This window comes from Dendrobates tinctorius, unplaced genomic scaffold, assembly GCF_039654945.1.
Source record: "Dendrobates tinctorius isolate UK_male_01 unplaced genomic scaffold, ASM3965494v1 ptg000099l, whole genome shotgun sequence".
NCBI lineage: Eukaryota > Metazoa > Chordata > Amphibia > Anura > Dendrobatidae > Dendrobates > Dendrobates tinctorius.
This window is the reverse complement of record NW_027361767.1, coordinates 7,216,006-7,242,946: the sequence shown is the minus strand read 5'-3', so window position 1 is coordinate 7,242,946 and position 26,941 is coordinate 7,216,006. Positions and strand designations below refer to the sequence as shown.

At 45.0% G+C, this 26,941-nt stretch overlaps 1 protein-coding gene across 8 annotated transcripts in view; it reads right to left on the bottom strand.

The window, feature by feature from the left end:
- The window catches only part of QTRT1 (queuine tRNA-ribosyltransferase catalytic subunit 1), a 353,595-nt gene that overhangs the window by 301,486 nt on the left and 25,168 nt on the right, over positions 1–26,941 (bottom strand). For all 8 annotated transcript variants that reach the window (XR_012234469.1, XR_012234470.1, XM_073587543.1 and 5 more), the window contains exon 2: positions 1,117–1,258. Coding sequence is in view for 6 of the 8 variants with exons in the window: in XM_073587543.1 (XP_073443644.1) it covers positions 1,117–1,202 (86 nt within the window). In the remaining 2 variants the exon portion in view is untranslated. The remainder of the gene's footprint in view (positions 1–1,116; positions 1,259–26,941) is intronic.

Sequence of the window (26,941 nt, the reverse complement as noted above, 5' to 3'; positions counted from 1 at the left end):
TATACACCTCCTCTCTATACCTTATATACAGTGCAGACTCCTCTGGGGATCCCAGTAATATCTGTGTATTACACCGCTCCTCTCTATACCTTATATACAGTGCAGACTCCTCTGGGGATCCCAGTAATATCTGTGTATTACACCGCTCCTCTCTATACCTTATATACAGTGCAGACTCCTCTGGGGGCCCCAGTAATATCTGTGTATTATACAGCTCCTCTCTATACCTTATATACAGAGCAGACTCCTCTGGGGATCCCAGTAATATCTGTGTATTATACAGCTCCTCTCTATACCTTATATACAGTGCAGACTCCTCTGGGGATCCCAGTAATATCTGTGTATTACACCGCTCCTCTCTATACCTTATATACAGTGCAGACTCCTCTGGGGGCCCCAGTAATATCTGTGTATTATACAGCTCCTCTCTATACCTTATATACAGTGCAGACTCCTCTGGGGGCCCCAGTAATATCTGTGTATTATACAGCTCCTCTCTATACCTTATATACAGTGCAGACTCCGCTGGGGATCCTAGTAATATCTGTGTATTACACCGCTCCTCTCTATACCTTATATACAGTGCAGACTCCTCTGGGGATCCCAGTAATATCTGTGTATTATACAGCTCCTATCTATATCTTATATACAGAGCAGACTCCTCTGGGGATCCTAGTAATATCTGTGTATTATACAGCTCCTCTCTATACCTTATATACAGTGCAGACTCCTCTGGGGATCCCAGTAATATCTGTGTATTATACAGCTCCTCTCTATACCTTATATACAGTGCAGACTCCTCTGGGGATCCCAGTAATATCTGTGTATTATACAGCTCCTCTCTATACCTTATGTACAGTGCAGACTCCTCTGGGGGCCCCAGTAATATCTGTGTATTATACAGCTCCTCTCTATACCTTATATACAGTGCAGACTCCTCTGGGGATCCCAGTAATATCTGTGTACTATGCAGCTCCTCTCTTTTCCATCACATACAGTGCAGACACTTGTTGCATGTTACATAGTGATAGCAGCCTGAAGTCCCATCTTTTCCTCCATGTGTATCACTTACCCCTTTTGATACTACAACCCCCGGCACCCTGCGGACCCCTTTACCTTTCGTCCTGCTGCCAGTCACCCATCAGCAGGTCTCGGAATCTGTACCGGGGTGGTAAGGGCTGGACATCTTTTTCCATCTCCATCCTGCCAGCTGCCTGGTGCCACTTTTATCTTCAGTTTCCGACACCTGTCATCGGATCTGCGGAGTCCAAAGTTGCACATCCATGAATTAAAGGGGCGTTCATTACACCTGGGACTTTTCCTTTGGTGGTTCTGTATTGGTGGTGACACTAATTTCCTTGGCATGTGGTGCCAGTCCAGAGAGAGAAGCAGATGGGTACCAAAATTTGGACTTAGGGAAGTGTAAGATGTGGGTAATGGTTAGATAGTAGGACCATATTGTGGCACCATCTCCACCGCTCTTATCCAGGGATCGTAACTTCTCTGCTGCCCGTATAGCAGTGGAGAGTATGGGGGCTCTAGGGGAGGGCGCTCCTCACAGGGGCATGCAGAGCAGCGCCCGGGGCCAGTGAGCGAGGAGTGCCGGCACAGGTGGGCACTACACCTATACATCCATATACTGCACTGCTCCCTGCTGTAATTCCTCATTCAGGGGAGGGGGAAGGAGGAGCAGCGAGAAATGAGAAATGTCTTTTATTCACAGACTCGGAGATGTGGGGTGGGCTGGGAAGAGAAAGCAACAGGAGGACGAGGGGGGCTGGGAGCCAGGGACATTGGGGGGTGTAATGAGAAAGGTAGAGAAGGGGCGAGAGCGCACAAGTGTATTGCCATACTGGGGGGGCAGCAGACGGAGAAAAGTGAGACCCTGCAACAGATTAGTATTCTGCAGAGAGAGGAGAGCGCGGGGAGCGGAGAATGGGGTCTACTGGTGCGTGAGGGGCCATCAGACTGGTGTGTGAGGAGGGGAGACGAGAGACTGACTGACCAGTGAGAGAGGCGAGACTGACTGACCAGAGGAAGAGAGACTGACTGCCCAGAGAGAGGAAGGACTGACAGACTAGAGACAAGAGAGACTGACTGCCCAGAGAGAGAGAGACTGACTGCCCAGAGGAAGAGAGCCTGACTGACCAGAGAGAGGAGAGACTGACTGCCCAGAGGGAGAGAGACTGACTGACCAGAGGAAGAGAGACTGACTGCCCAGAGAGAGGAAGGACTGACAGACTAGAGACAAGAGAGACTGACTGCCCAGAGAGAGAGAGACTGACTGCCCAGAGGAAGAGAGCCTGACTGACCAGAGAGAGGAGAGACTGACTGCCCAGAGGGAGAGAGACTGACTGACCAGTGAGAGAGGAGAGACTGACTGACCAGAGAGGAGAGACTGACTGCCCAGAGATGAGATACTAACTGACCAGAGACAAGAGAGACTGACTGCCCAGAGAGAGGAAGGACTGACAGACTAGATACAAGAGAGACTGCCTGCCCAGAGGGAGAGAGACTGACTGACCAGAGAGGAGATACTAACTGCCCAGTAGGGGAGAGACTGACTGACCAGAGACAAGACAAACTGACTGCCCAGAGAGAGGAGAGACTGACTGACCAGAGAGAGGAGGGACTGACTGACCAGAGAGAGGAGAAACTGACTGCCGAGCAAGAGGAAAGACTGACTGACCAGAGGGAGAGAGACTGACTGCCCAGAGAGAGGAGAGACTGACTGACCAGAGAGAGGAGAAACTGACTGCCGAGCGAGAGGAAAGACTGACTGACCAGAGACAAGAGAGACTGACTGACCATAGAGAGGAGGGTCTGACTGACCAGAGACAAGAGAAACTGACTGCCGAGCGAGAGGAAAGACTGACTGACCAGAGGGAGAGAGACTGACTGCCCAGAGAGAGGAGAGACTGACTGCCCAGAGAGGAGAGACTGACTGACCAGACAAGAGAGACTGACTGACCAGAGAGAAAGACTGACCAGAGAGAAGAGACTGACTGACCAGAGAGAGGAGAGACTGACTGGAGAGAGGAAAGACTGACTGAAGAGAGGAGAGACTGACTTACCAGAGACAAGAGAGACTTACCAGAGACAAGAGAGACTGACCAGAGACAAGAGAGACTGACCAGAGACAAGAGAGACTGACCAGAGACAAGAGAGACTGACCAGAGAGAGGAGAGACTGAGTGACCGGAGAGAGGAGAGGCTGACTGACCAGAGGGAGAGAGACTGCCCAGAGAGAGGAGAGACTGACTGCCCAGAGAGAGGAGAGACTGACAGACCAGACAAGAGAGACTGACTGCCCAGAGAGAAAGACTGACCAGAAAGAGAAGAGACTGACTGACCAGAGAAAGGAGAGACTGACTGACCAGAGAGAGAGGAGAGACTGACTGACCAGAGACAAGAGAGACTGACCAGAGACAAGAGAGACTGAGTGACCGGAGAGAGGAGAGACTGACTGCCCAGAGAGAGGAGAGACTGACAGACCAGACACGAGAGACTGACTGCCCAGAGAGAAAGACTGACCAGAGAGAGAAGAGACTGACTGACCAGAGAAAGGAGAGACTGACTGACCAGAGAGAGAGGAGAGACTGACTGGAGAGAGGAGAGACTGACTGACCAGAGACAAGAGAGACTGACCAGAGACAAGAGAGGCTGACTGACCGGAGAGAGGAGAGACTGACTGACCGGAGAGAGGAGAAACTGACTGACCGGAGAGAGGAGAGACTGACTGACCGGAGAGAGGAGAGACTGAACAGAGAGAGGAAAGACTGACTGACAAGAGAGAGGAGACTCTGACTGACCAGAAACAGGAGAGACTGACTGCCTAGAGAGAGGAGAGACTGACTTCCCAGAGAGAGGAGACTGACTGGACAGAGGAAGATAGAAGATACTGACTGCCCAGAGGGAGAGAGACAAGTGACTGTTGAGAGAGACACTGACTAAAGAGACAGGTGACGGTCCAGAGTTAGAGATTCACAGAAGGTACAGGTGACTGCTGAGAGAGGAGAGCCTGACTGAAGAGATAAGTGACAGCTGACAGAAAGGAGAGACTCACTAAAGAGACAGATGACTGCCCAGGGAAAGAGAGAGGCTGAAGAGACAGGATCGAGACTGACTGAGGAGACAGGTGACTGCTGAGAGAAGAGAGAGACTGACTGAGGAGACAAGTGACTGTTGAGAGAAGAGACTGACTGAGGAGACAAGTGACTGCTGAGAGAGGATAGAAACTGAGGAGACAAGAGACTGCTGAGAGTAGAGAGACTGACTGAGGAGATAGGTGACTGCTGAGAGTAGAGACTGACTGAGAAGACAAGTGACTACTGAGAAAAGAGACTGACTGAGGAGACAGGTGACTGCTGAGAGAAGAGACTGACTGAGGGACAGCTGACTGCTGAGAGAGGATAAAGACTGACTCAGGAAACAGGTGACTGCTGAGAGAGGATAGAGATTGAGGAGACAGGTGACTGCTGAGAGAAGAGACTGACTGAGCAGACAGGTGACTGCTGAGAGAAGAGAATGACTGAGGAGACAGGTGACTGCTGAGAGAAGAGACTGACTGAGGAGATAGGTGACTGCTGAGTGAAGCGACTGACTGAGGACACAGGTGACTGCTGAGAGAAGAGAATGACTGAGGAGATAGGTGACTGCTGAGAGTAGAGACTGACTGAGGAGACAAGTGACTACTGAGAGAAGAGACTGACTGAGGAGATAGGTGACTGCTGAGTGAAGCGACTGACTGAGGACACAGGTGACTGCTGAAAGAAGAGAATGACTGAGGAGATAGGTGACTGCTGAGAGTAGAGACTGACTGAGGAGACAAGTGACTGCTGAGAGAAGAGAATGACTGAGGAGATAGGTGACTGCTGAGTGAAGCGACTGACTGAGGACACAGGTGACTGCTGAGAGAAGAGACTGACTGAGGGACAGCTGACTGCTGAGAGAAGAGACTGATTGAGGAGACAGATGACTGCTGAGTGAAGCGACTGACTGAGGACACAGGTGACTGCTGAGAGAAGAGACTGACTGAGGGACAGCTGACTGCTGAGAGAAGAGACTGACTGAGGAGATAGGTGACTGCTGAGTGAAGCGACTGACTGAGGACACAGGTGACTGCTGAGAGAAGAGAATGACTGAGGAGATAGGTGACTGCTGAGAGTAGAGACTGACTGAGGAGACAAGTGACTACTGAGAGAAGAGACTGACTGAGGAGATAGGTGACTGCTGAGTGAAGCGACTGACTGAGGACACAGGTGACTGCTGAAAGAAGAGAATGACTGAGGAGATAGGTGACTGCTGAGAGTAGAGACTGACTGAGGAGACAAGTGACTACTGAGAGAAGAGACTGACTGAGGAGACAGGTGACTGCTGAGTGAAGCGACTGACTGAGGACACAGGTGACTGCTGAGAGAAGAGACTGACTGAGGGACAGCTGACTGCTGAGAGAAGAGACTGATTGAGGAGACAGATGACTGCTGAGAGAAGAGAATGACTGAAGAGACAAGTGACTGCTGAGAGAAGAGATTGACTGTAGGGACAGCTGACTGCTGAGAGAGGATAAAGACTGACTGAGGAAACAGGTGACTGCTGAGAGAGGATAGAGATTGAGAAGACAGGTGACTGCTGAGTGAAGAGACTGACTGAGGAGACAGGTGACTGCTGAGGGAAGAGACTGACTGAGGAGACAGGTGACTGCTGAGGGAAGAGACTGACTGAGGAGACAGGTGACTGCTGAGGGAAGAGAGACAGACTGAGGAGACAAGTGACTGTTGAGAGAAGAGACTGACTGAGGAGACAGATGACTGCTGAGAGAAGAAACTGACTGAGGAGACAGATGACTGCTGAGAGAAGAAACTGACTGAGGAGACAGATGACTGCTAAGAGAAGAGACTGACTGAGGAGACAGGTGACTGCTGAGGGAAGAGACTGACTGAGGAGACAGGTGACTGCTGAGAGAAGAGAGACAGACTGAGGAGACAAGTGACTGCTGAGAGAAGAGACTGACTGAGGAGACAGATGACTGCTGAGAGAAGAAACTGACTGAGGAAACAGATGACTGCTGAGAGAAGAAACTGACTGAGAAGACAGATGACTGCTGAGAGAAGAGACTGACCGAGGAGACAGATGACTGCTGAGAGAAGAGACTGACTGAGGAGACAGGTGACTGCTGATAGAGTAGAGACTGACTGAGGAGACAAGAGACTACTGAGAGAATAGACTGACTGAGGATACAGGTGACTGCTGAGAGAGTAGAGAGACTGACTGAGGAGACAAGAGACTACTGAGAAAATAGACTGACTGAGGGGACATCTGACTGCTGAGAGAGTAGTGAGACTGACTGAGGAGACAGGTGACTGCTGAGAGAGTAGAGAGTCTGACTGAGGAGACAAGAGACTACTGAGAGAATAGACTGACTGAGGAAACAGGTGATTGCTGAGAGAGGATAGAGATTGAGCAGACACGTGACTGCTGAGAGAAGAGACTGACTGAGGAGACAAGTGACTGCTGAGAGAAGAGACTGACTGAGGAGACAAGTGACTGCTGAGAGAAGAGACTGACTGAGGAGACAAGTGATTGCTGAGAGAGGATAGAGACTGAGGAGTCAAGAGACTGCTGAGAGTAGAGAGACTGACTGAGGAGACTGGTGACTGCAGAGAAAGTAGAGAGACTGACTGAGGAGACAAGAGACTACTGAGAGAATAGGCTGACTGAGGAGACAGCTGACTGCTGAGAGAGTAGAGAGACTGACTGAGGAGACAGGTGACTGATGACAGAAGAGACTGACTGAGGAGACAGATGACTGCTAAGAGAAGAGAATGACTGAGGAGACAGGTGACTGCTGTGAGAATAGCGAGACTGACTGAGGAGACAGGTGCCTGCTGTGAGAATAGTGAGACTGACTGAGGAGACAGGTGACTGCTGAGAGAAGACATTGAGGAGACAGGTAACTGATGAGAGACAAGAGACAGACTAAAGAGACAGGTGACATCCTGAAGATAGTGTAGAGACTCACAGAAAACACGTGACTGTCCAGAGCGAAATACCGACTGAAGACTTAGATGTTTGCTCAGAGAGAGACTGTCTGTAGTTACAAGTGACTAAGCAAGTGAAGAGAGACTGACTGTAGAGACAAGAGACTGCTTAGAGACAATGAGGAAACTGTAGAGAGAGACACCTGATTAAGGAAATAGACTGTTGATGCAGGGGGCTGTTTACAGAGACACAAGATGCCTGCTCTGGAGGGGAAGGAGGCTGACTCAGAAAGGAGCGCTCTCAAACTACAAGTGGCTGGTCAGGAGGGAAGACTGACTATAAATAGGAAGGACTGCTCAGAGAAAGAAACAGACCACAGTAGATAGATGTGACTGCTCAGAGACAGAAAGAGACCACAGTAGATAGCTGTGACAGCTCAGAGACAGAGAGAGACAACAGTAGATAGATGTGACTGCTCAGAGACCACAGTAGATAGATGTGACTGCTTATAGACAGAAAGAGACCACAGTAGATAGATGTGACTGCTCAGAGAAATAAAGAGACAACAGTAGATAGATGTGACTGCTCAGAGAAAGAGACAACAGTAGATAGATGTGACTGCTCAGAGAAAGTAAGAGACCACAGTAGATAGATGTGACTGCTCAGAGACAGAAAGAGACCACAGTAGATAGATGTGACTGCTCAGAGAAAGAAAGAGACCACATTAGATGTGACTGCTCATAGACAGAAAGAGACCACAGTAGATAGATGTGACTGCTCAGAGAAATAAAGAGACAACAGTAGATAGATGTGACTGCTCAGAGACAGAAAGAGACAACAGTAGATAGATGTGACTGCTCAGAGAAAGAAAGAGACCACATTAGATAGATGTGACTGCTCAGAGAAAGAAAGAGACAACAGTAGATATGGCTGCTCAGAGACAGAAAGAGGCAACAGTAGATAGATGTGACTGCTCAGAGAAAGAGACCACAGTTGATAGATGTGACTGCTCAGAGAAAGAAAGAGACCATAGTAGACAGATGTGACTGCTCAGAGACAGAAAGAGACCACAGTAGATAGATGTGAGTGCTCAGAGAAAGAGACCACAGTAGATAGATGTTACTGTTCAGAGACAGAAAGAGACAACAGTAGATAGATGTGACTGCTCAGAGACCACAGTAGATAGATGTGACTGCTTATAGACAGAAAGAGACCACAGTAGATAGATGTGACTGCTCATAGACAGAAAGAGACCACAGTAGATAGATGTGACTGCTCAGAGACAGAAAGAGACCACAGAAGATAGATGTGACTGCTCAGAGACAGAAAGAGACAACAGTAGATACAGTTGTGGCCAAAAGTATTAACACCCCTGCAATTCTGTCAGATAATACTCAGTTTCTTCCTGAAAATGATTGCAATCACAAATTCTTTAGTATTATTATCTTCATTTAATTTGTCTTAAATTAAAAAACACAAAAGAGAATGAAGCAAAAAGCAAAACATTGATCATTTCACACAAAACTCCAAAAATGGGCCAGACAAAAGTATTGACACCCTCAGCCTAATACTTGGTTGCACAACCTTTAGTCAAAATAACTGCGACCAACCGCTTCCGGTAACCATCAATGAGTTTCTTACAATGCTCTGCTGGAATTTTAGACCATTCCTCTTTGGCAAACTGCTCCAGGTCCCTGATATTTGAAGGGTGCCTTCTCCAAACTGCCATTTTTAGATCTCTCCACAGGTGTTCTATGGGATTCAGGTCTGGATTCATTGCTGGCCACCTTAGAAGTCTCCAGTGCTTTCTCTCAAAACATTTTCTAGTGCTTTTTGAAGTGTGTTTTGGGTCATTGTCCTGCTGGAAGACCCATGACCTCTGAGGGAGACCCAGCTTTCTCACACTGGGCCCTACATTATGCTGCAAAATTTGTTGGTAGTCTTCAGACTTCATAATGCCATGCACACGGTCAAGCAGTCCAGTGCCAGAGGCAGCAAAGCAACCCCAAAACATCAGGGAACCTCCACCATGTTTGACTGTAGGGACCGGGTTCTTTTCTTTGAATGCCTCTTTTTTTCTCCTGTAAACTCTATGTTGATGCCTTTGCCCAAAAAGCTCTACTTTTGTCTCATCTGACCAGAAAACATTCTTCCAAAATGTTTTAGGCTTTTTCAGGTAAGTTTTGGCAAACTCCAGCCTGGCTTTTTATGTCTCGGGGTAAGAAGTGGGGTCTTCCTGGGTCTCCTACCATACAGTCCCTTTTCATTCAGACGCCGACGGATAGTACGGGTTGACACTGTCGTACCCTCGGACTGCAGGGCAGCTTGAACTTGTTTGGATGTTAGTCGAGGTTCTTTATCCAACATCCGCACAATCTTGCGTTGAAATCTCTTGTGAATTTTTCTTTTCCGTCCACATCTAGGGAGGTTAGCCACAGTGCCATGGGCTTTAAATTTCTTGATGACACTGCACACGGTAGACACAGGAACATTCAGGTCTTTGGAGATGGACTTGTAGCCTTGAGATTGCTCATGCTTCCTCACAATTTGGTTTCTCAAGTCCTCAGACAGTTCTTTGGTCGTCTTTCTTTTCTCCATGCTCAATGTGGTACACACAAGGACACAGGACAGCGGTTGAGTCAACTTTAATCCATGTCAGCTGGCTGCAAGTGTGATTTAGTTATTGCCAACACCTGTTAGGTGCCACAGGTAAGTTACAGGTGCTGTTATTTACACAAATTAGAGAAGCATCACATGATTTTTCGAACAGTGCCAACACTTTTGTCCACCCTCTTTTTTATGTTTGGTGTGGAATTATATCCAATTTGGCTTTAGGACAATTCTTTTTGTGTTTTTTCATTTAAGACAAATTAAATGAAGATAATAATACCAAAGAATTTGTGTTTGCAATCATTTTCGCGACATACAGGGAATTATTAGAAAGAGACTGTCAGTAATTACAAATGTTTAGTGATAGGAGAAATACTGATTTTTACATTAGACTGCTACAAGAGAATCTACATAGACGTGAGTGCTCCAGGAAAGAGACGTTATAGAAGAGACTGATGATCAAGAGGCACCACTAACCAAACACCACCATTAACAAGAGGCCCCAATAACCAAACACCACCATTAACAAGAGGCCTCACTAACCAAACACCTCCATTAACAAGAGGCACCACTAACCAAACACCTCCATTAACAAGAGGCACCACTAACCAAACACCACCATTAACAAGAGGCCCCAATAACCAAACACCACCATTAACAAGAGGCCTCACTAACCAAACACCACCATTAACAAGAGGCACCACTAACCAAACAACACCACTAACAAGAGGACCCACTAACCAAACACCACCATTAACAAGAGGCCTCACTAACCAAACGCCCCCATTATCAAGAGGCACCACTAACCAAACACCACCATTAACAAGAGGCCCCAATAACCAAACACCACCATTAACAAGAGGCACCACTAACCAAACACCACCATTATCAAGAGGCACCACTAACCAAACACCACCATTAACAAGAGGCACCACTAACCAAACACCACCATTAACAAGAGGCCTCACTAACCAAACGCTCCCATTATCAAGAGGCACCACTAACCAAGCACCACCATTGACAAGAGGCCCCAGTAACCAGACACCACCATTTACAAGAGGCACCACTAACCAAACACCTCCATTAACAAGAGGCACCACTAACTAAACAACACCACTAACAAGAGGCCCCACTAACCAAAAGCCCCCATTATCAAGAGGCACCACTAACCAAACAACACCACTAACAAGAGGACCCACTAACCAAAAGCCCCCATTATCAAGAGGCACCACTAACCAAACACCACCATTAACAAGAGGCATCACTAACCAAACACCACCATTAACAAGAGGCACCACTAACAAAACTATGTAAAGCAGTCAATACAAGAGAAGATCGTATTCTGCTACAGATGGATCTGGATAAGTTGGGAACTTGGGCCAAAAGGTGGCAGATGCAGTATAACAATGATAAATGTAAGGTTATACACATGGGAAGAAGGAATCAATATCACCATTACACACTGAACGGGAAACCACTGGGTAAATCTGACATGGAGAAAGACTTGGGGATCCTAGTTAATGATAAACTTACATGGATCAGCCAGTGCCAGGCAGCGGCTGCCAAGGCAAACAGGATCATGGGGTGCATTAAAAGAGGTCTGGATACCCATGATGAGAGCATTATACTGCCTCTGTACAAATCCCTGGTTAGACCGCACATGGAGTACTGTGCACAGCTTTGGGCACCGGTTCTCAGGAAGGATATAATGGAAGTAGAGCAGGTACAAAGGAGGGCAACAAAATTAATAAAGGGGATGGGGGAACTACAATACCCAGAGAGATTAGCAAAATTAGGATTATTTAGTCTAGAAAAAATACGACTGAGGGGCGATCTAATAACCATGTATAAGTATATAAGGGGACAATACAAATATCTCTCCGAGGATCTGTTTATACCAATGAAGGTGACGGTCACAAGGGGGCATTCTCTGCATCTGGAGGAGAGAAGGTTTTTCCACCAACATAGAAGAGGATTCTTTACTGTTAGTGCAGGGAGAATCAGGAATTCCTTGCCTAAGGAGGTGGTGATGGCGAACTCAGTCGAAGGGTTCAAGAGAGGCCTGGATGTCTTCCTGGAGCGTAACAATATTGTATCTTACAGTTATTGTTAGGTTCTTTAGAAGGATGTAGATCTGGGGATTTATTCTGACAGAATTTTATAGGCTGAACTGGATGGACTAATGTCTTTTTTCAGCCTTACTAACTATGTTACTATGTAACAAGAGGCCCCACTAACCAAACACCACCACTAACAAGAGGCACCACTAACCAAACACCACCACTAACAAGAGGCACCACTAACCAAACACCACCACTAACAAGAGGCACCACTAACCAAACACCACCACTAACAAGAGGCACCACTAACCAAACACCACCACTAACAAGAGGCACCACTAACCAAACACCACCACTAACAAGAGGCACCACTAACCAAACACCACCATGAAGACCAAGGAGATCTCCAAACAAGTCAGGGACAGAGTTGTTGAGAAGTGCAAGTCAGGGTTCGGTTATAAATAATATCCCAATCTCTGATCCCCCGGTGCACCATCAAATACATTATCATCAAATGGAAAGAACATGGTACCATAAAAACCTGCCAAGAGAGGGCCACCCACCAAACTTCTCAGCACAGGCAAGGAGGGCATTAATTAGAGAGGCAGCACAGAGCCCAAAGGTAACCCTAAAGGAGCTGCAGAGTTCCCAACCAGAGACTGGAGAATCTGTCCATACGACCACAATAAGCTGTACACTCTATAGAGGTGGCAGAAAAAAATCTTTACCTACACACAAAAATTGTAAGTTTGAGTTTGCCAAAAGACATGTGGGAGACTTCCCAAATGTATGGAGTAAGGTGCTGTGGTTAGATGAGCCCAAAGTTGAACATTTTTGCCACCAAGGTAAATGCTATGTCTGGTGCCAAACAACACAGCTCATCACCCCAAGAACACCAAGGTTAGGGTTGGGGTTGTGTTAGGGTTGTATTTAGAATTGGGGGGGTTTCAAAAGTAAAAAATTATAACGATATGACGGCTACTGGTGAGCACAATTTCTCGCCACTCAAGTTTGCATTGGGTGCTTGGGTATGCACAGAGTATTGCGGATCCCCACATGTGGGGCAGGGATTCGAGCATGTCACTCGGGCACCCGCGATACTGTATTTAGTGCATACCCGAGAGCCCGATGCAAACTGGAGGAGTGAGCACTTGCACTCATCACTAATGATGACCAGGGCTGCCACTAGGATTTTCAGGGCCCCGTACTAGCAAAAATTTTGTGCCCCCTTGAGAATCCGCCCAGGCTCCACCCCACCAACTGTCCACGGCCCCACCGCTCTCTCTTAGAAAAACTCAACTTCTGCACCACGTCCTCACCAAACATATTAACAGTTCCCATAAAACACCAGATCACATACATAGCCATTAGCTTTTGTTCTGGCCAAAATATTTTTTAAACCACCACCACGACAAGCAGACTCTTTTGGCCATGCCCTAGTCTACTCTAAAAAAATCAAACTACGAAAAACCGAACTGATATCCAAAATTTTTTTATTATTAAAACATATACAAAAAATGTATATATATGCACAAGTATATATATAAAAGAAGGGGTGGGATCCCAATACCCGAATGGAGGAATACCGGAAAACAATATGGCATAAATAAATTTAATTATAATAAAGTGTCCTCAAATGAAATACAAATATGAAGATGATCGAATATAGAATGGCACATATCATGATGAAAATGTACTGTGGTTTAACCAAAATGTATACAACATAGCATAATTGAATTGAATGGTATAATAACCAATAATGTAGGACAAATGTCAGTACCTAAGAATATAAGCATGTATTTTATTGCCAACCAGTGCCAACATAAATAAATAAATAGGTACATAATTACATGATGCACATTTATATGCTATGAACAAATGCAACTCTGTAAGCACCAATGTGCTGTGCCATATTGCACACACCTGAGAAAACCACAAATCAAATAGAAAACAATGGAGTATACAATGCCACAATACACTTTAATATATTTGAAACTAATGCCACTAAATATGCACCAATATGCCGCAGGTAAAGTAACCGTGCCATAATGCATACAAGTATGAGAAACACATGTTCAGAAAATAGCTATAAATACCTAATGTCTGTTAATGCCAGGTTCCCAGTATACGTCCGACCCCGACGCGCGTTTCGGCGTCTGCCTTCATCTGCCTGATGAAGGCAGACGCCGAAGCGCGCGTCGGGGTCGGACGTATACTGGGAACCTGGCATTAACAGACATTAGGTATTTATAGCTATTTTCTGAACATGTGTTTCTCATACTTGTATGCATTATGGCACGGTTACTTTACCTGCGGCATATTGGTGCATATTTAGTGGCATTAGTTTCAAATATATTAAAGTGTATTGTGGCATTGTATACTCCATTGTTTTCTATTTGATTTGTGGTCTTCTCAGGTGTGTGCAATATGGCACAGCACATTGGTGCTTACAGAGTTGCATTTGTTCATAGCATATAAATGTGCATCATGTAATTATGTACCTATTTATTTATTTATGTTGGCACTGGTTGGCAATAAAATACATGCTTATATTCTTAGGTACTGACATTTGTCCTACATTATTGGTTATTATACCATTCAATTCAATTATGCTATGTTGTATACATTTTGGTTAAACCACAGTACATTTTCATCATGATATGTGCCATTCTATATTCAATCATCTTCATATTTGTATTTCATTTGAGGACACTTTATTATAATTAAATTTATTTATGCCATATTGTTTTCCGGTATTCCTCCATTCGAGTATTGGGATCCCACCCCTTCTTTTATATATATATACTTGTGCATATATATACATTTTTTGTATATGTTTTAATAATAAAAAATTTTGGATATCAGTTCGGTTTTTCGTAGTTTGATTTGTTTAGTTTTCCGAATTATCCTGTATCTGTCCATTGGTGTGCATAAATTGGCTTATTACAAGTAATATATTTAATCAGGATAAGCACTATTGTCTTGGAATTCTTTTTGTACCTAGTCTACTCTAACCTATTAAAAAGTTCTTAAAGGGAATCTGTCACCCATTTTCAGTGATATCATATAAAGATATCATTCAATTCTGTGTTACATAAGGATTCTATTTGGAATTTTGATTCCCCCTGACTCCGCACCTTTGATGCATAAATACCTTTTTTATCTCGGTCGAGATGTATGTAAATTGCCGCGGTCCGGTCCGATGGGCGGGGCTTATTCACCTACCTCCCCCCCTCCTCGGCTTGCTGAACGTAGCTTCATCTGTGAATATCACAGATGCCGTAGCTTTCCGTGCTTGCGCATTAAAAAAGAACTCCGGCGCTTGCGCAGTATGGCTTCCTCAGCACTGCACAGGGCTTTACTAAGCATCTGGCGGCCTGGAAACGTATCCTGCATTTGCAGACTTCCAAGGCATAAATACGCTGAAAAATACTGGCGCACGCGCAGTACCGATTATATGCTTTGCCCAAGTTGGGCAAAGCATACTGCGCAAGCGCCAGAGGCATTTTCAATTCGCAAGCGTGGAAACACAACGTGAATGGCAGGAAGAAAAAGAAATGCGTAGAGCAAGACAGGGAGGGGGAGGTGAATAAGCCCCGCCTATCAGACCGGACCACGGCGATTTACATACATCTCAACCGAGATAGAAAAGGTATTTATGCATCAAAGGTGCGGGGTAAGGGGGAATCAAAAGACCTAACAGAATCCTTATGTGACACACTATTGAATTATATCTTTACATGATATCACTAAAAATGGGGGACAGATTCCCTTTAAAGTATCCAACACTCTTTTTACGTTTACAGTATTTTTATGTATTTTTCTTTAAGGGAATGCGTTACATACCTTTTTTTTAAATGACCATTAATACCACATACAAGGAACAAATAACGTTACACCATGTGGAGAATACACATTAGCACCATATAGTGTCTGAATACTACCACATACAAGGAACAAATACCGCCACACCATGACCAGATCACATATTACCACCACATAGTGACTGAATACTACCATATACAAGGGAGAAATACTGCTACACCATGACCAGATCACATATTACCACCACATAGTGACTGAATACTACCAAATACAAGGGAGAAATACTGTACTGCCACACCATGACCAGATCACATATTACCACCACATAGTGACTGAATATTACCACATACAAGGGAGACACCATGACCAGATCACATATTACCACCACATAGTGTCTGAATACTACCACACACAAGGAACAAATACCGCCACTCCATGAACAGATCACATATTACCACCACATAGTGACTGAATACTACCACATACAAGGGAGAAATACTGCCACGCCATGACCAGATCACATATTACCACCACATAGCGACTGAATACTACCACATACAAGGAACAAATACCGCCACACCATGACCCGACCACATATTACCACCACATAGTGACTGAATACTACCACATACAAGGAACAAATACCGCCACACCATGACCAGATCGCATATTACCACCACATAGTGACTGAATACTACCACATACAAGGGAGAAATACTGCCACACTATGACCAGATCACGTTACCACCACATAGTGACTGAATACTACCACATACAAGGAACAAATATCGCCACACCATGACCCGACCACATATTACCACCACATAGTGACTGAATACTACCACATACAAGGAACAAATACCGCCACACCATGACCCGACCACATATTACCACCACATAGTGACTGAATACTACCACATACAAGGAACAAATACCGCCACACCATGACCAGATCACATATTACCACCACATAGTGACTGAATACTACCACATACAAGGAACAAATACCGCCACACCATGACCAGACCACATATTACCACCACATAGTGACAGAATACTACCACATACAAGGAACAAATACCGCCACACCATGACCAGACCACATATTACCACCACATAGTGACAGAATACTACCACATACAAGGAACAAATACCGCCACACCATGACCCGACCACATATTACCACCACATAGTGACTTAATACTACCACATACAAGGAAAAAATACCGCCACACCATGACCCGACCACATATTACCACCATAGTGACTTAATACTACCACATACAAGGAACAAATACCGCCACACCATGACCAGACCACATATTACCACCACATAGTGACAGAATACTACCACATACAAGGAACAAATACCGCCACACCATGATCCGACCACATATTACCACCATAGTGACTTAATACTACCACATACAAGGAACAAATACCGCCACACCATGACCAGATCACATATTACCACCACATAGTGACTGAATACTACCACATGCATAGTAACATACATACATACATAGTTTTGAAGGCTGAAGGAAGACCTTATGTCCATCTAGTTCAGCCTATTTTTAGTGCAGCTGTTCTGCATTGTTGATCCTGGGGAAGGCAAAAAACCCACAGAGTAGAAGCCAATTTTCTCCATAGGGAAAAAAATTCCTTCCCCTAAGCTGGGTCAACCATCTACCTATAATATTCTGTTATTCGTAACCTTCTATACTGTTACTCACAAGAAAAGCATCCATTCCTTTCTTAAATTCATTCAGTGAGTTGGCCATCACCACTTCCTCAGGAGGAGAATTCCAGAGCCTCACTGCTCTTACCGTGAAGAACCCTCTTCTATGCTGGGGCAGAAATTGTCTTTCCTCCAAACGAAGAGAATGCCCCCTTGTTCTTGTCACAGTCCTTGGTACAAACAGTTCATTGGAGAGATCTCTGTATTGCCCTCTGATATACTTGTACATATATATTAGGTCTCCCCTAAGTCTTCTCTTTTCTAGAGTAAATAGACCTAATTTTGATAACCTTTCTGGGTATTGTAGTGAACCAACTCCATTTATCATTTTAGTAGCCCGCCTTTGAACCCTTTCAAGTTCAGTAATGTCTTTCTTGAGCACCGGCGTCCAAAATTGCACACAATCCTCCAAGTGTGGTCTGACGAGTGATTTGTACAGAGGGAGAATTATGTTTTCATCTCGTGTCCCCAGACCTCTTCTAATGCATCCCATGACCCTATTTGCTTTGGTGGCAGCTGCCTGACACTGGGCTCTCCAATTTAGCGTCTTATTGACTAAGATGCCTAAGTCTTTTTCCATGTCTGATTTCCCCAGCAGTTTCCCATTTAGTAAGTAATTGTAGCATCTGTTTCTCCTTCCCATGTGCATAACCTTACTGTGTAAGCCATCCACTAGATCATTAATATATTAAATAGTAGGGGGCCCAATACAGACCCCTGTGGTACCCCACTAGTCACCCTGGTCCAATCTGAGTATGCCCCATTAATAACCACTCTTTGTTTTCTATCACTAAGCCAGCTACCTACCCATCTACACACAAGGAACACATACCGGACACACCATGACCAGACCACATATTATCACCACATGGTGACTGGTGTCAACCGTGTTTGAAATGCGTTGCTTGCTCCTGTTCCTGTCCACCATATTTTTTTAATTGTTTTTTGATGAAATTAAGATAATTCTGAAAATTTTACCAGAAGCTGGAACATTTCTTCTTTTTCCTGCAATTGCTATACATGAGTGGTCAGCTCGTGGTTCTGTTCACGCTGGACTCCTTATAAACTTCAACGGTGAGCTTGCATTATCCTTTTTTCTGTATCATACAACCCACCATTCTAAACATAAACTATAATCCACCACTGCGCCCCCACTATCTATACATAGACACTTTCCTCATCTAAAAAATATATAAATATATTAGCACCTGTATTATTTCCCCCAATTCATTACCAGTCACTGCATCCTTAACACCCCAATATGTACCTCCCGCTCCCCTGATTCATCATATTTACCTGCACCTTCCACTTCAATTCATTGTCATATCTTCTCTCTCTCCCACCCTCTATTCATTATCAACTGCTCCTTCCACATTCAATACCTCATTTACTCCCTCACCATCAGGAATCATTATTTGCTCTCCCCACCTTCAATTAATCATTTGCTCTCCCCACTCCCACCTAAATTCAATTGCTGTCCCCTGTCTCACATCATCATTTGCAGCTCCCCATCCCCTCTCACTTCATCATGTGCATGCCCCCCCAGGCACAGTTCATCATGTGCATGCCCCCCAGGCACAGTTCATCATGTGCATGCCCCCCAGGCACAGTTCATCATGTGCATGCCCCCCCAGGCACAGTTCATCATGTGCATGCCCCCCCAGGCACAGTTCATCATGTGCATGCCCCCCCAGGCACAGTTCATCATGTGCATGCCCCCCCAGGCACAGTTCATCATGTGCATGCCCCCCCAGGCACAGTTCATCATGTGCATGCCCCCCCAGGCACAGTTCATCATGTGCATGCCCCCCCAGGCACAGTTCATCATGTGCATGCCCCCCAGGCACAGTTCATCATGTGCATGCCCCCCCAGGCACAGTTCATCATGTGCATGCCCCCCCAGGCACAGTTCATCATGTGCATGCCCCCCCAGGCACAGTTCATCATGTGCATGCCCCCCAGGCACAGTTCATCATGTGCATGCCCCCCCAGGCACAGTTCATCATGTGCATGCCCCCCCAGGCACAGTTCATCATGTGCATGCCCCCCCAGGCACAGTTCATCATGTGCATGCCTCCCAGGCACAGTTCATCATGTGCATGCCCCCCCAGGCACAGTTCATCATGTGCATGCCCCCCCAGGCACAGTTCATCATGTGCATGCCCCCCCAGGCACAGTTCATCATGTGCATACCCCCCCAGGCACAGTTCATCATGTGCATACCCCCCCAGGCACAGTTCATCATGTGCATGCCCCCCCAGGCACAGTTCATCATGTGCATGCCCCCCCAGGCACAGTTCATCATGTACAGTCCCCCTCCCCCCTCTTCATCATGTGCAGTCATCCTTCCCCTCATCCATTTAATTCAGTTTACGAAGAAAACCAAAAACGTTTTTCATACTTACCTCACAGACTATCCCCAGCAGCCGCAGCTCTGCTTCTGGCTTCCTCGTACATGTCAGCGCATACGCGATAACGTCATCGCGTGTGCACGGTCACCTGACTAGAAGTCCAGAGAAGACGGAGGGAGTTGGAGCTGCGCAGCCCGGCAAGGTTAGAAGGCTGTGCATAGCTCAGAGAAAGCTCCCAGGTCCTAGTGCCGACGTGCACAGCATTTTAGCGCATGATGGGGCCCTGTGAGCGAAAGCATAAGAGGCGAGGCCCGGACCCACCTCTGCACTGCTGCTCACTGGGCCCCATGCAGCAGTAAGGGCAGTAGTGCCCTGATGGTGGCCCTGGTGATGGCATATTCAATATGACAATCTATTTTCATCAAATTCTGTGTAATACCTGTGGGTTCAAAATGCTCACTATACCCCTAGATAAAATCCTTGAGGGGTGTGGTTTCCAAAATAGGGTCACTTGCGGGGGGTTTCCACTGTGTAGGCACATCAGGGGTATGCAAACGCAACATGGCGTCTGCTCTCGATCCCAGCAAATTTTGCTTTCAAAAAGTCAAACGGCGCGCCTTCCCTTCCGAGTTCTAACGTGTACCCAAGCAGTGGCTTTCCCCCACATACGGGGTATCGGCGTACTCAGGAGAAATTGCACAACAGATTTTGTGGACCATTTTCTCTTGGTACCCTTGTGAAAATAAAAAAGTTTGGGTCTACAATAAATATTTTGTGAAAAAAGTTAAATGTTAATTTTTTTCTTGCACATTGCTTCAGTTCTCGTGAAGCACCTGAAGGGTTAATAAACTTCTTAAATGTGGTTTTGCGCACCATGAGGGGTGCAGTTATTAGAATGGTGTCCCTTTTGGTTATTTTCTGCCATATAGGGCCCTTAAGTCACTTCATATGTGAGGTGGTCCTTACAAAAATGGCTTGTAAATTTTTTTGGGAAAAATGAGAAATCGCTGGTCAACTTTAAGCCCTTATAACGTCCTAACAAAAAAAATTATGTTTCCAAAACTGTGCTGATGTAAAGGAGACATGTGGGAAATGTTATTAACTATTTTGTGTGACATGACATGACTCTGATTTAAGAGCATAAAAATTAAAACTTTGAAAAACGCAAAATTTTCTACATTTTTGCCAAATTTCCCTTTTTTGCATAAATAAACGCCAAGTCACATCAAAGAAATGTTACCATTATCATGATGTACAATATGTCACAAAAAAAAACCAGTCCCTGAATTAGTGGGATCCGTTGATGCGTTCCAGAGTTATTACCATATAAATAAAAAGTGGTCAAAATTGTAAAATTTGGCCGGGCCAATAAGGGCTTCAGGGGAAACGTGGAAATGTTTGGAGTGGCCTAATCATAGCCCAGATCTTAATCTAATGGGGAATCTGCGGTCAGACTTGAAGATTCCTGTTCACTAGAGGAAACATCCAACCTGAAGGATCTGGAGCAGTTTTGTCTTAAGGAATGGGGAAAAATCCCAGTGATAAGATGTAGAAAGCTCATAGAGACTTATCCAAAGCGATAGGAGCAGTAATTACCACAAAAAGAAGGCTCTACACAGTACTGACTTTAGCGGGTGAATAGTTTTCAGCTTTGTCCTATTTGTTGTTTGCTTCAAAATTAAAAGAAAACCAAATGTTCACAGTTGTAGGTATGTTCTCCACATGAACTGTTGCAAACCCCTCTCTCGAAAAAAGTGAACTTCCAGGTTGCGAGACAGCAACACATGAAAAATGGTGCAGTGAATACTTTCGCAAGCCACTGTACACTACATAGAAGTGACTATATTATGATTGATATTATAGAAAAGTGACTGTATGAGACAGCACAGAAATGACTTCTGTGACTATACAGAAGTGATTAAGTGGATACTGTATGGAGAGTATACAGGAGTGATTACTGTATGGAGAGTATACAGGAGTGATTACTGTATGGGGGAGAGTATACAGGAGTGATTACTGTATGGGGGAGAGTATACAGGAGTGATTACTGTATGGAGAGTATACAGGGGTGATTACTGTATGGGGGAGTATACAGGAGTGATTACTGTATGGAGGAGTATACAGGAGTGATTACTGTATGGAGAGTATACAGGGGTGATTACTGTATGGGGGAGTATACAGGAGTGATTACTGTATGGGGGAGAGTATACAGGAGTGATTACTGTATGGAGAGTATACAGGAGTGATTACTGTATGGAGAGTATACAGGAGTGATTAATGTAATGGGGAGTATACAGGAGTGATTACTGTATGGGGAGTATACAGGAGTGATTACTGTATGGGGGAGTATACAGGAGTGATTACTGTATGGGGAGTATACAGGAGTGATTACTGTATGGAGGAGTATACAGGAGTGATTACTGTATGGAGGAGTATACAGGAGTGATTACTGTATGGAGAGTATACAGGAGTGATTACTGTATGGAGAGTATACAGGGGTGATTACTGTATGGGGGAGTATACAGGAGTGATTACTGTATGGGGGAGTATACAGGAGTGATTACTGTATGGAGAGTATACAGGAGTGATTACTGTATGGAGAGTATACAGGAGTGATTAATGTAATGGGGAGTATACAGGATTGATTACTGTATGGGGAGTATACAGGAGTGATTACTGTATGGGGGAGTATACAGGAGTGATTACTGTATGGGGGAGTATACAGGAGTGATTACTGTATGGGGGTATACACGGGTGATTACTGTATGGGGGGAGTATACAGGAGTGATTACTGTATGGGGGAGTATACAGGAGTGATTACTGTATGGGGAAGTATACAGGAGTGATTACTGTATGGGGGAGTATACAGGAGTGATTACTGTATGGGGGTACACACGGGTGATTACTGTATGGGGGGAGTATACAGGAGTGATTACTGTATGGGGGAGTATACAGGAGGGATTACTGTATGGGGGAGTATACAGGAGTGATTACTGTATGGGGGAGTATACCGGAGTGATTACTGTATGGGGGAGCATACAGGAGTGATTACTGTATGGGGGAGTATACAGGAGTGATTACTGTATGGATAGTATACAGGAGTGATTACTGTATGGGGGAATATACAGGAGTGATTACTGTATGGGGGAATATACAGGAGTGATTACTGTATGGGGGAGTATACAGGAGTGATTACTGTATGGATAGTATACAGGAGTGATTACTGTATGGGGGAATATACAGGAGTGATTACTGTATGGAGAGTATACGGGGTGATTACTGTATGGGGGAGAGTATACGGGGTGATTACTGTATGGGGGAGAGTATACGGGGTGATTACTGTATGGGGGAGAGTATACAGGAGCGATTACTGTATGGAGAGTATACAGGAGCGATTACTGTATGGGGGAGTATACAGGAGTGATTACTGTATGGAGAGTATACAGGAGTGATTACTGTATGGGGGAGTATACCGGAGTGATTACTGTATGGGGGAGTATACAGGAGTGAATACTGTATGGAGAGTATACAGGAGTGATTACTGTATGGGGGAGTATACAGGAGTGATTACTGTATGGGGGAGTATACAGGAGTGATTACTGTATGGAGAGTATACAGGAGTGATTACTGTATGGGGGAGTATACAGGAGTGATTACTGTATGGATAGTATACAGGAGTGATTACTGTATGGGGGAGTATACAGGAGTGATTACTGTATGGGGGAGAGTATACAGGAGTGATTACTGTATGGATAGTATACAGGAGTGATTACTGTATGGGGGAGTATACAGGAGTGATTACTGTATGGGGGAGAGTATACAGGAGTGATTACTGTATGGAGAGTATACAGGAGTGATTACGGTATGGGGGAGTATACAGGAGTGATTACTGTATGGGGGAGTATACAGGAGTGATTACTGTATGGGGTAGTATACAGGAGTGATTACTGTATGGGGGAGTATACAGGAGTGATTACTGTATGGGGGAGTATACAGGAGGGATTACTGTATGGAGAGTATACAGGAGTGATTACTGTATGGGGGAATATACAGGAGTGATTACTGTATGGGGGAGTATACAGGAGTGATTACTGTATGGATAGTATACAGGAGTGAATACTGTATGGGGGAATATACAGGAGTGATTACTGTATGGAGAGTATACGGGGTGATTACTGTATGGGGGAGAGTATACGGGGTGATTACTGTATGGGGGAGAGTATACGGGGTGATTACTGTATGGGGGAGAGTATACAGGAGCGATTACTGTATGGAGAGTATACAGGAGCGATTACTGTATGGGGGAGTATACAGGAGTGATTACTGTATGGAGAGTATACAGGAGTGATTACTGTATGGGGGAGTATACAGGAGTGATTACTGTATGGATAGTATACAGGAGTGATTACTGTATGGGGGAGTATACAGGAGTGATTACTGTATGGAGAGTATACAGGAGTGATTACTGTATGGAGAGTATACAGGAGTGATTACGGTATGGGGGAGTATACAGGAGTGATTACTGTATGGGGGAGTATACAGGAGTGATTACTGTATGGGGTAGTATACAGGAGTGATTACTGTATGGGGGAGTATACAGGAGTGATTACTGTATGGGGGAGTATACAGGAGTGATTACTGTATGGGGGAGTATACAGGAGGGATTACTGTATGGAGAGTATACAGGAGTGATTACTGTATGGAGAGTATACAGGAGTGATTACTGTATGGAGAGTATACGGGGTGATTACTGTATGGGGGAGAGTATACGGGGTGATTACTGTATGGGGGAGAGTATACAGGAGCGATTACAGTATGGAGAGTATACAGGAGTGATTACTGTATGGAGAGTATACAGGAGTGATTACTGTATGGAGAGTATACAGGAGTGATTACTGTATGGAGAGTATACAGGAGTGATTACTGTATGGGGGAGTATACAGGAGTGATTACTGTATGGGGGAGAGTATACAGGGGTGATTACTGTATGGGGGGAGTATACAGGAGTGATTACTGTATGGGGGAGTATACAGGAGTGATTACTGTATGGGGGAGTATACAGGAGTGATTACTGTATGGGGGTATACACGGGTGATTACTGTATGGGGGGAGTATACAGGAGTGATTACTGTATGGGGGAGTATACAGGAGGGATTACTGTATGGGGGAGTATACAGGAGTGATTACTGTATGGGGGAGTATACAGGAGTGATTACTGTATGGGGGAGTATACAGGAATGATTACTATATGGAGAGTATACAGGAGTGATTACTGTATGGAGAGTATACAGGAGTGATTACTGTATGGGGGAGTATACAGGAGTGATTACTGTATGGATAGTATACAGGAGTGATTACTGTATGGGGGAATATACAGGAGTGATTACTGTATGGAGAGTATACGGGGTGATTACTGTATGGGGGAGAGTATACGGGGTGATTACTGTATGGGGGAGAGTATACGGGGTGATTACTGTATGGGGGAGAGTATACAGGAGCGATTACTGTATGGAGAGTATACAGGAGCGATTACTGTATGGAGAGTATACAGGAGCGATTACTGTATGGGGGAGTATACAGGAGTGATTACTGTATGGAGAGTATACAGGAGCGATTACTGTATGGGGGAGTATACAGGAGTGATTACTGTATGGGGGAGTATACAGGAGTGATTACTGTATGGATGGTATACAGGAGTGATTACTGTATGGGGGAGTATACAGGAGTGATTACTGTATGGAGAGTATACAGGAGTGATTACTGTATGGGGGAGTATACAGGAGTGATTACTGTATGGGGGAGTATACAGGAGTGATTACTGTATGGGGGAGTATACAGGAGGGATTACTGTATTGAGAGTATACAGGAGGGATTACTGTATGGAGAGTATACAGGAGTGATTACTGTATGGAGAGTATACGGGGTGATTACTGTATGGGGGAGAGTATACGGGGTGATTACTGTATGGGGGAGAGTATACAGGAGCGATTACAGTATGGAGAGTATACAGGAGTGATTACTGTATGGAGAGTATACAGGAGTGATTACTGTATGGAGAGTATACAGGAGTGATTACTGTATGGAGAGTATACAGGAGTGATTACTGTATGGGTGAGTATACAGGAGTGATTACTGTATGGGTGAGTATACAGGAGTGATTACTGTATGGGGGAGAGTATACAGGGGTGATTACTGTATGGGGGGAGTATACAGGAGTGATTACTGTATGGGGGAGTATACAGGAGTGATTACTGTATGGGGAAGTATACAGGAGCGATTACTGTATGGGGGAGTATACAGGAGTGATTACTGTATGGAGAGTATACAGGAGCGATTACTGTATGGGGGAGTATACAGGAGTGATTACTGTATGGGGGAGTATACAGGAGTGATTACTGTATGGATGGTATACAGGAGTGATTACTGTATGGGGGAGTATACAGGAGTGATTACTGTATGGAGAGTATACAGGAGTGATTACTGTATGGGGGAGTATACAGGAGTGATTACTGTATGGGGGAGTATACAGGAGTGATTACTGTATGGGGGAGTATACAGGAGGGATTACTGTATTGAGAGTATACAGGAGGGATTACTGTATGGAGAGTATACAGGAGTGATTACTGTATGGAGAGTATACGGGGTGATTACTGTATGGGGGAGAGTATACGGGGTGATTACTGTATGGGGGAGAGTATACAGGAGCGATTACAGTATGGAGAGTATACAGGAGTGATTACTGTATGGAGAGTATACAGGAGTGATTACTGTATGGAGAGTATACAGGAGTGATTACTGTATGGAGAGTATACAGGAGTGATTACTGTATGGGTGAGTATACAGGAGTGATTACTGTATGGGTGAGTATACAGGAGTGATTACTGTATGGGGGAGAGTATACAGGGGTGATTACTGTATGGGGGGAGTATACAGGAGTGATTACTGTATGGGGGAGTATACAGGAGTGATTACTGTATGGGGAAGTATACAGGAGTGATTACTGTATGGGGGAGTATACAGGATTACTGTATGGGGGTATACACGGGTGATTACTGTATGGGGGGAGTATACAGGAGTGATTACTGTATGGGGGAGTATACAGGAGGGATTACTGTATGGGGGAGTATACAGGAGTGATTACTGTATGGGGGAGTATACAGGAGTGATTACTGTATGGGGGAGTATACAGGAGTGATTACTGTAAGGAGAGTATACAGGAGTGATTACTGTATGGATAGTATACAGGACTGATTACTGTATGGGGGAATATACAGGAGTGATTACTGTATGGAGAGTATACAGGAGTGATTACTGTATGGATAGTATACAGGACTGATTACTGTATGGGGGAATATACAGGAGTGATTACTGTATGGA